Here is a 9,815-nt window from a genome sequence, read left to right as displayed (position 1 = left end):
TGTAGAAACATTGCCTTTCAATAATTGTTCTATAGGCCTTCTGTTACTAAGGGGGTAAATACCAAACTCTCAGGCCATATATTTGTCTGCTGAGACTGCTTGAAGCCATCCCTTCCTGAACTCACTTGTCCTGCCCAGGGCTCATTAAGCACTACCTGCCTTCAGCAGCAGGAGCTGGAATTTATCTGAGAACAGGCACTGTGTGATGCTTCACCAAAGTGATGCAAGTGAGTGCACCAGGGAGGTTTGCAGAGCAACTGCAGCCACTCAGCTCCACACAGCTCCATTACCTCCAATCACAGTCAATTCCTTTTGGCTTTATTTTTCCAGATCAGTAAACTGTGAATAACTTGCTATTTCTGAGGTAGTGTTGTCTTAAGGCTATATATACTACAAGGACCAGTATGGCACTGGTAAAATGTTAAGTACAGCTAATAATTAAGAACTCCTCATGGGCACAGATGGGATCATTAATCACTTTAGGACCTAAAACATCATGCAAACACCTTGGAGGAAGTGCTGCTGACTATGCAACCTGTCCAAGACAGGCTCCTGTTCTGCGGTACATTTATGGCACTGACCTGTCTGTAGCCATCAGGTATTTGGATTTCCTTTCTTTTTAAAGGAATAAAAATAAATTAATGCAATACCTTAAGTGAGAAACAGCTTTTAGTGTTGTCAGAACCAGAGTTCTTTGTGTGGTGTGTGTTTGGGTGACCTGGACCATGTCTCCAGCTGGAGGGGTGGGACAGATTTCTCTGTAATTGTTTGCATTGAACAGAGCGTGCTCCACTGGCCAGCTCAGGAAACCCTGGCAGATGAATTTCAGAACTCTTACTACTTGCTCAGTTGTTCAGAGGTCTCTTTATTTCCTCACAAACATACACAACAACTGAACAGGACTTGCACACTGTGGGCTCTGCAGGAAGCAATGCAACGTTGGAGTTGCATGAGGAAAGGATGGGGTAAAGCAGGTACCAGCAGCCTCACAGTGCTCTGCTCCCAGCTGCACTGCTCCTTACCAAACACAACCAGCACTCAAGAGCTGCAGGGCAGCTCTCTTGTGTTTTTAAACCCATGTATTAGGGGATTTAAAATCCAGTGTTTTATTCCTCTTTTGAGTCTCCATTTCTTTAGCATGTCACACATGTGGCACTTGGCTTTCTGTGACGTGGTGTCAGTCAAGATTGTGTTTCTAAATGTTGTGATTTTGTTATCTTGACTTCCAGCTGAGCCACATTTCTGCTGTGAGACTGGTTGTGTCTTCCTTTTGCAAGGCCTTAAGTCCATCTGGGTGACACTGAGGAAATGAGGCACAAGTTTCAGGTGCAGCAGCAGCAACTCCTTTAATAACTGTTTGTAAAGCAACTCTGGAGGAAAAGAACTTTTATTCTTTAGCACAGTTCATGTTCAAGTGAAAAACCTAAAGAATAGGATCAACCTCATTCTCAAGTAAGTGTCCATTATGTACAGTACCTCTGCAGAGGAACTCCACAGAAAATTGGTTCTGTCATGGGGCTGCTTTCCTTGGAACTCTGGCAAGACGATGAAGTTATTCCCAGGTAGGCAATTCCTTGTCAGATGGTGAATGGATCCGTGATTTGTAACAAAATCTGGATTGCAGGAAACTTTCTGGCTAACTTCACAGGGACAGTAACTATTATTTTCCTAATTCAGTTTGACCAAGTCTTGGTTCACCTTGGTAACAGTTATAAATATTCTCTGAATTGAGACATGGAAGCCAAGCTGTTTAAGGTGCCACACATTGCTCAGGAAGGGCACAGTGGGGCCTCGTGTGACAGCCCCACTTCCACTGCTGGGCGATGAAGAGGCAGTGGCTGCTCAGAGATGTGCTTTCACTGTAGTGATGAACATTTTGGCTTGCTCTGTTCTCCCCAAAGCCAAGAGAAGGGTGTCAACACCCATCTTCCCTTGTAACCTACTCAGAGGGTCAGACTCCTCCTCCAGGGGCAGCGCTGGCTCCTTACACGAGCTCTTCACACTCCAGTGCTCCAAAGCAGCTTTGCTCAGCTCCACGCTTGCACAGAATGCCTGGGAGCATTGGGGGCAGGGAGGGTGGTACAGCAACATGAGAATGAAAAAAAAACCATTAAAAAAGAAGGGATTTGAGGGCGGGCAGGAGGCGCCGCTCGCTCTATCGGAAGAGGCGGTAGAGCCGCGGGAGCCGCCCGTCCTTGCTGGAGAGCGCGGCCTGGATGTGCTCGTACGTGGGCAGGTCTGTCAGGTCCCCCAGGGCAGCCACTGCTGGCTTCTTGTGCAGCATCTTAGTCACCACCCTCTTGATATCGCTGGGTTTCACCTGACCTGCAGGCAGAAGAAAGGCAGAGCTGTGACACCTCCATACAAACAGCACAAAGCAGCTTTGGGCCTGTGCTCAGAAAACCAACTCTGTATCTTCTCTACCATGATTTGTTTTCCCTTCCTTCTGACCAAAATAAGCCCTATGCTGTAATTGTGAAAGCAATTAAGCTCAGTTTGAAATGTATTTCTGTAGTACTTTCAGAGGTAATTCATCAGTGCTACAAGAGTATTTTAACTGTGCCCACAGTTCCCTTGAGGCAAGGCAAAGCATTGGCTACTCACTGATGAGGTCACAGAGCTCATGAGGTAGCTTCCTTGTGTTTGTTGCCAAAACCTGCCTCCCCACATCTTCAAAGATCACTGGCCGAGACTCCAGGTTCATCATGAGCATGGACTTGAGCTGTGTCTTTGCTCTCTCAAGTTCAACCTGTGAATGAGCAGGAAATTAAAAAAAAAAAAAATTAATTGCTGCTCTGTAGTACAAGGTAACATGGAGGAGTTCTGCAGAAACCTCTCTCTGTGGATGCATTGCTAATGTTGCTGTATTCTTTTACAGAAATATATAACAAAATTATCTCTAAAAATCCATTCTAGCACAGTCAATGCAATGCATTCACAGAATCCCAGACTGGTTTGGGTTGGAAGGGACTTTAAAGCCCATCCAGTGCCACCCCCTGCCAGGGGCAGGGACAGCTTCCACTGTCCCAGGGTGCTCCAAGCCCTGTCCAGCCTGGCCTTGCACACTTCCAGGGATTCTTTCAGCTCAAAGACCATCTGCAAACTCAAATGTGCTGCTGACCTCTCCCACTGCTCCTGCCATGAGGATGAATTCCCTGGTGATGATTTCCACCATCTCCCGAACCTGGGGAAAGCAGATGATGGAGAGAAGATCAGAACAATGCTGCTTGTGTCCACAGAACCCTGGGACTGCTGTGGGTACTGGTTAAGGACTCCTGTCTCTGAGCACAGCACTCTGTACCTGTTTTGGATCTGCACTGGCATGGATGCACAGCAGACCTGTGTCCTCATAGCTGTGGTGGTAAGAGGTGGCATTGTACATCCAGTGGTGCCTGTGAGTATAAAACAGTATTTTAAAATTTAAAACCCAGAATTTACAACGTGAAAATTAAACATGGACAGTGAGCACCCTCCCAGTGCATTCTCAGGATTCTCAGCAGTGCAGTGAGAATTGTCAGTCCCTGCTTCTGACAATTTGTGCATGTGGCATCTACTCCCTTCTCTCCATTTCAGTCCTTGAATCCAGGAAAATACAGAGCCAATCCTGTTAATATTCCCTGATTAAAGCATGAACAGGGCTAGCAGAAGAAAACTCCTGGTCATTTCTGCCCTTTACTTTCACCCTCTCAAAATCCCAAATGACACACCAGTCCCATGATCCAAGCAGAATGAACTGATATAAAAAATCCTGGTGGGATTTGCTTTTTTTCCATGTAAAACTGCTACAGGATTGTTCCTGGCAGCCCTTAAGCAGCAAGACAAACCCACCTGTTGAGCACATTGAGGTAGAGCCGGGTGAACATGCCCTTGCCAGGCCCTCCAGCTGAAAAAGAGCCACCACCTCCCATCATCATGTTCAGCACAGCAAAAGGAATGAAATCGTCCTCCTGCATTGCAACAACAAACCCAGGTCATGGCAGAGCTCCCGAGGGTCTGGGGTGAGGAAAGGGGAGGGAAAAACACAGCACAAGAGCAGTGGGAGGGGCAAAACCTTCAGCAAAGTGTGGTGGGAAATGCTGATTGTTTTTATGTGCAGCAGCAAAAATGTCAATGTTTGTGGGGTGAGTCAGTGTTCCTGGGATTCTCCAAGGAACAGGTTTATGTACTCCAAGTATAGGGCATGCAAAAAGGGATTTTAGGTTAATACTTACTAAAAACGAGCAGCTTTCTAAGCCAATCATGATGTGGGTGAGCTCTGGGATGGGAGTAGGGCCCAGGCTCACATCTGACATGTCTTTTTCAACCTGTGGCAAGGGCAGACAGATCATTAACACCAATTTTCACAGCTCTTGTACCCAGTTTGATATATTCCAAATAATCACCACACCACCCAATTTACAGCTGTCATGGCCAGTTTGAGGCTCATACTCATGAAATACAACTCAAGAAAAGCAAAAGCCTGCAGAGAAATGAGTAAATTTCTCTGCCACCTGCACACACACCTTGATGATGCCTCCGGTGTACTGAGCCACGGACCTGTCCACAGCCCTGCCCTGCCCCGAGCCCCACACGGGCTCCACGCCCAGCAGGTGTTTCCTGGCACACTCCACCAGCTGCTCGTGCTCAATGCCCACCCCAGCCAGCACCATCCTGTCTGGGGTGTAGTAGCTGCTCAGGTAGGAGTGCAGCACGGCACGGTCGATTTTGTCCGTGTTCTCCACGGGGCAGAACCTGTTCAGCCCCACTGTGTTGTCTCTGAAGGCTGCCTAAAAGGGAACAGACACATTAAAGTCACAAACACTTTTCTCTAAATCTCTTTTTGCTTTGGAAGTAAGCCCACATCTGAGAGAGGAAAAGCTGAGAGTATTTCAACTCAGTTTTGTCACCCACATCAACAAAGGGAAGTTACAAATAGAATTATTTTGCAGTTTGGGTTAGAATCTTCCACATGTGGAGAATGCTGGATTTCAAAGTGAAGGGACAGCCAAATTCTCCCATCACAGAAACTGAATAACAGAAAATCTGGTTTTAGAACAGGCTAAAATAAACCCTGAAACTGCTAAAAACCACGAGGAATGCAGCAGGGTGGAATTGCCAGTGTGTTACCGCGTGGATCATTTCTGTCAGCAGAGGCTCGGGGTCAGGTCTCATGTTCAGATCCTCCAGCTCAAACCTGATGGCCATTCGAGTCATCTCAATTTCTTCATCTGCAACGAGACAAAGAAAGGCATGGCAACCCCTACAGGAAACCCCCAGCTGCTGCAAGTTCACTTCAGAGAGAATTCTGAGCTCTCAGGAGCAAGCCATGAGATGGAAATGGTTTTCTTGAGATAAGGATTGTGCTGCCAGACCTGATAACCTGGGCTGCAGGGTTACATCAGCCAGCAAGTTGACCACGGTGTCCAGGCCCCTGGCATCAGCAGACACTGCATACATGATGGTGTCCCTGCAACACACAACAGGTTCTGCACTGAGACATCACCTCTGGGGCTATCAGTGTCATCTCAGCATCAGGAAATCACAGATGAAGCTGTTCTAACCATTAAATGCTTCACAAATGAAATAGATCTGAGTTTTATCATCCTTTCAGGCTCACTTTTGTAGCTTCCCAGCAGCCCAAACAAACAGATTTCTGCTGCTTGGGAACAAAAAGTGGCTTTTCCTGCCCTACACCATGAAAAGAGATTCAAAGTGCTGTCAGTGCTACACCACCAGGTAAGAGCAGAAGGAGCAGAAGGATCAGCTCACCTCGATGCCTGGCAGTCACAAATGCCTCCATGCTTCTCCAAGGTGAGGAGAATTTCATCTTTGCTGCCAAACTGAGCTGTGGACTAAGGAAGAAGATACCAGTGTTATTAATTAGTAAAGCAATAACTGTTTATAACCCTTCAGTGTAACCCAGAGCATCTCTGACATTCTCTCAGTCCTAGAGTTTGATCACTACATGTCAGCCTTGGAGATGAAACCACAAAGACTATTAAAATGTAATCACAGTCATGCTAATTAATAAGCAATTAGGGTTCTTGACTTACCATGATGCTGTCCACCACTAGGGCTATGGAGTTGGGTGCATGCAGCACTCAGAGCGCTCTTGTGCAGATTTGGAGATGCAGGCAGTCGCTCACGGATCCCAATTCTCCCAAAGAACTGCAGAAACTGAGAAGTACGCCGTGTCATCCTTAATCACCAGCGACTCACAACGAGAGAAACCCAGCGTCCCTACCCCGCGATCCCTCACATCCGGTACCCCGGCCCCCGCCCGCCGGTACTCACCGCCCCAGCCCTCCGGTACTCACGGCCCCCGGTCCCGCCGGTACTCACCGCCCACGGTGCAGAACTGCCCGAACTTGTTCTGGGAGGCGACGCGCAGCCCGTTCTCCAGCACCGTCACCCGCGTCTCGAAGCGCTCCCGGCTCTCGGCCGCCGCGAACACGGCCTTGGGCACGCCGGGCAGCGGGCACGTCAGCGACACGCTGGGGTAGGCGCCGCCGCCGCTGTAGCTCCGGCCGGCCGCCAGCCCGCACCTGCGGCACACCGGGCACACCGTCAGGGCTGCGGGCGCGCCGCTCCGCCGAGGCCGGTACCGAGCGCTGATCCCCCTCCCAGAGCGGGTGCCGCCTGTCCCTCCGCTGTCCCAGCACTGTCCCCCCGCTGCCCCCCGCTGTCCCCGGCTCCGTGCCCTCCCCGCGCGGTGCCGGGCCCCGCTCACCGCCGGGCCGGGCCGCAGGCGCCGCGCCGCAGCCACGCCATGGCCGCCGCCATCTTGCCGCCACCGGGAGCGTGGGGTCAGGGGGCGGGGCCGCGGGAAGGGGGCGGGGCCGCGGGTGGGCGCGGCTGCGGAGCGCGCGCGCTCATTGGTCCGCTCCGAGTGGGAGGCCCCGCCCCGCCCTCAGGCCATGGCGGCGCCGGCGCTGCCGGTGGCGGAGCCGCTGCCGGGGGCCCCGGCCGAGCCCAACCCCTTCTCCTTCCGCGAGTTCGTCCGCTCCAAGGCCCGCGGCGGGGACGGCGCTGGCGCTGACACGCAGGTAAGGCCGTGCGCGGCAGCGCGGCCGGGATCCGCCCCGTCACGCTGCCCACCTCAGCGCGCTGTCCCCTCTGCAGGCGGCTTGGGCTGTGCCCCCGCTGCCCGCAGTGCCCGCAGAGTCGGGGGACGAGCAGGAGGACGAGGAGGAGGAGGAATGGAGCGAGAGCTACCGGCCGCTGGCCGTGGAGCAGGAACACCTGGGCAGCGCCGGAGCCGCGCCGGGGCCGGGCCGGGTTCCCCCCGGGCAGCCGAGCTACGAACAGGTGAGCGCCGCCCGCCCCCGGTACCGCTCCGGGAGAGCCGCCCCGAGCCCGGCCTGGCACAGCCTGCCCCACCGAGAGCCGCTGGGGAACAGAATGGGCTCTGGAAATGCGCGCTCAGCAGGGCCAGGGCCGGTTCTTTCCCTGTCCTGCTGCCCCGCACATGACCCGGGTGATTTCCTCGTGCTCCTGCCCCCTGGGTTCATGGTCATTTAGAGTCGGGACATTAATTAGTCACGTTTACATTGGTGGTTCAGTGCCACGTTCCTGTGCCCCGCAGTGGTTTCCAGATGGGTAAACTGAAGGTAAAATTCAGCTTGAATGTATTAGAAAGCACAGGGATTTCCAGCATTAAAGCTGAGCATTCTGCTATTGATCTTAGATTGTTGGTGTTGTTGTGAAAATGCATCTAAGTCCTAATAAGAATTTTTTATTTCTTTTTTTAGCTAAAAGAAGAGAATGCTATCTTGAGAAACAAGATCAAGAAGCTTCAGATTCTGTCTGAAACTCAAGCAGACAAGTATGTGAGAAGAAATCATTTTCCACAAAACCATGAGATTCTTGATCCCTTCCCAGAATTTCCCTCCTCAAGTATTTAATGGTACAAGTACTTACTGTGTGCCATCCTTTATTTTTTTTAAGGATGAGGAAGCTTGAGAAGAAGCTAGAGGAAAACAAAATCAAAGAAGAGAAGGAAGCACAGGATTTGGAAGCAATGGTGCAGCACGTGGAGCAGAATCTGCAGCTGATGACTGTAAGTGTTGGCTTTAGGTTGAGCTCAGATGTCAGGAAGAAATTCTCCCCTGTCAGGGTGGGGAAGTTCTGCAGATCCCAGAAAGGAGCAGTGAGAAGGGAAGGAGGGAGCTGTTCCTACATCCTAAAACATTCAGAACACAGTGTGGTGTAACACAAACCTATCCCTCCAAGTTCTGTGCTGGAATCACTCATTCCCCTGTGGCTCAAGCTGCCTGGGTTATTATTATTATTATTATTATTATTATTATTATTATTATTATTATTATTATTATTATTATTATTATTATTATTATTTTATCTTTACTATTATTAATATTAATTGCAATAATAAATTGGATCGTCATTATTATTAGCATAATCACATAATAATTTATTATATATAGCAGCATTATATTTTATTATATGTAATAATATACAATAGTATTAGGGTATAATAATAGTTGTTAATAATAATTATTAATATTAATATTAATATTATTATTATTATAATTTCAATAATCTCTGTTCTGTTGCAGAAAAGGGCTGCCAAGGCTGAGAACAGTGCTGCCAAACTGAGGCAGGAGAATGCACAGCTGCAGGTACAGCAGCACTGCTGGGGCTGCAGGGACACATGTCAGAGCTGAGCCAGTGCAAAGGATTTTGCAGGCTCTGAGGAAAATGCTGGGTGTGTTTTTAGGCTTGGGAGTTGTGTCCTGGCAGAGGCTGGGAGAGCCTGGATGGTGCAGTGGTGAGGAGCAATGGCCAGAAACTGAAATGAGGAAGAATTTCCTTCCATGGAGGGTGGCAGAGCCCTGGAGCAAACTGCCCAGGGAATTTGGGAAGTCTCCTTCTCTGGAGACACCCAACCCCACCTGGAATTGTTCCTGCCACACTTCCTTAGCAGGGCTTGGGCTGGATACATCCAGAGCTCTTTCCAAGCCTAATGATTCTGGGCAGACACTCCCTGCAGGCAGCTGGTGCTGGACTCCAGCCCTGTTTATTGCACTGTTTATTGCATTGTTTATTGCACTGTTATTGCATTGTTTGTTGTATTCCCTCGTGTCAGTCAATGGTTACATCCCAGCCCATCAGCAGCTATGGGAATGCACCATTAGCTGCAGAGTATCTGCCGCGGTTCCGGGGTGGTTCCTCACGGATTCTGCCCTCACCCAGGCGGAGCTGAGGAATTCCCGGCTGGAGCAGGAGGAGCTGCGGGCGGGGTTGGCCGCGGCCAAGCAGAACGCGGAGGCGGCGCTGCAGCAGCTGCTGCGGGTGACAGCCAGCTCCAGGGCATCCATCAGGTCAGCTGCGCTGGGACAGCCCCACCGACCCCCTCCTGACACACAGATAAACCTTCTCAGGGGGTTTTAGGGGTAAAATTCAGGGGTTTGTGCTCTGTGCCGCAGGAGCTGCTCTGTGTTTCCTTCAAGTGTAAACATACGTGGGAAGTGGGAGTTTCCAGTCCTGATAAAATGCTGCTTGATAAATCACAGAATGTGGGGAAACTCCCCCAAAGCTGCCTGGCTGCCTGTCCCCACGTGTAACCCTGCATCTCTCCCCCTCAGGCAGCTGCTGTCTGGAGCAGAATCCCTGCAGCTCGTGGCTGATCTCCTGAAATCCATAGACAGAATTTCTGAGGTGTCAGAGGATGGACACTGAGTGACTCACACAGCACGGAGCACTTTGTTTTCATATGGAAACCATTACTAAAAAATGATTTTTTTAATACTTGGCCTCATTTTGATGCGTCAAACTGCAGACCTGGCTTCTCCATCACCTCCCAAGAGATCCCTGAA

The 9,815-nt window shown here is 50.2% G+C and overlaps 2 protein-coding genes across 2 annotated transcripts; one reads left to right on the top strand and one right to left on the bottom strand.

Moving 5' to 3' along the window:
• Positions 1 to 845: 845 nt before the first annotated feature.
• Positions 846 to 6,762, bottom strand: PMPCA (peptidase, mitochondrial processing subunit alpha). The gene is made up of 13 exons (XM_064728114.1): positions 6,710 to 6,762; positions 6,322 to 6,524; positions 6,033 to 6,055; positions 5,749 to 5,831; positions 5,352 to 5,446; positions 5,107 to 5,207; positions 4,503 to 4,766; positions 4,212 to 4,304; positions 3,829 to 3,947; positions 3,302 to 3,392; positions 3,122 to 3,184; positions 2,605 to 2,749; positions 846 to 2,325 (listed from the first exon to the last, which is right to left on the bottom strand). Exons 1-13 carry the CDS (start codon positions 6,760 to 6,762, stop codon positions 2,156 to 2,158), a joined length of 1,503 nt encoding a protein of 500 aa, XP_064584184.1. The 3' UTR covers positions 846 to 2,155.
• A 123-nt stretch (positions 6,763 to 6,885) lies between these two features.
• On the top strand, positions 6,886 to 9,751 carry ENTR1 (endosome associated trafficking regulator 1). The gene is made up of 7 exons (XM_064727721.1): positions 6,886 to 7,025; positions 7,102 to 7,287; positions 7,731 to 7,804; positions 7,927 to 8,038; positions 8,556 to 8,618; positions 9,193 to 9,320; positions 9,585 to 9,751. The coding sequence occupies exons 1-7, from the start codon at positions 6,897 to 6,899 to the stop codon at positions 9,676 to 9,678; spliced, it is 786 nt and encodes a 261-aa protein (XP_064583791.1). The 5' UTR covers positions 6,886 to 6,896; the 3' UTR covers positions 9,679 to 9,751.
• Positions 9,752 to 9,815: the final 64 nt, after the last annotated feature.

Source organism: Zonotrichia leucophrys, chromosome 17, assembly GCF_028769735.1.
Source record: "Zonotrichia leucophrys gambelii isolate GWCS_2022_RI chromosome 17, RI_Zleu_2.0, whole genome shotgun sequence".
NCBI classification, from domain to species: domain Eukaryota; kingdom Metazoa; phylum Chordata; class Aves; order Passeriformes; family Passerellidae; genus Zonotrichia; species Zonotrichia leucophrys.
Note: the sequence above shows the minus strand (reverse complement) of the source record. Positions and strands in the feature narration are given on the sequence as shown.

What these genes read in the sequence shown, in the direction of transcription:
- PMPCA (XM_064728114.1), bottom strand. Translation starts at nt 6,762, where the DNA reads ATGGCGGCGGCCATGGCGTGGCTGCGGCGCGGCGCCTGCGGCCCGGCC. An exon ending in TGTGACTGCCAGGCATCGAG is followed by an intron (nt 5,447 to 5,748) that starts GTGAGCTGATCC and finishes TGTGTGTTGCAG; the next exon opens with GGACACCATCATGTATGCAG. An exon ending in TACCTCAATGTGCTCAACAG is followed by an intron (nt 3,393 to 3,828) that starts GTGGGTTTGTCT and finishes TTATACTCACAG; the next exon opens with GCACCACTGGATGTACAATG.
- ENTR1 (XM_064727721.1), top strand. Translation starts at nt 6,897, where the DNA reads ATGGCGGCGCCGGCGCTGCCGGTGGCGGAGCCGCTGCCGGGGGCCCCG. An exon ending in TCTGAAACTCAAGCAGACAA is followed by an intron (nt 7,805 to 7,926) that starts GTATGTGAGAAG and finishes ATTTTTTTTAAG; the next exon opens with GATGAGGAAGCTTGAGAAGA. An exon ending in AGAATCTGCAGCTGATGACT is followed by an intron (nt 8,039 to 8,555) that starts GTAAGTGTTGGC and finishes GTTCTGTTGCAG; the next exon opens with AAAAGGGCTGCCAAGGCTGA.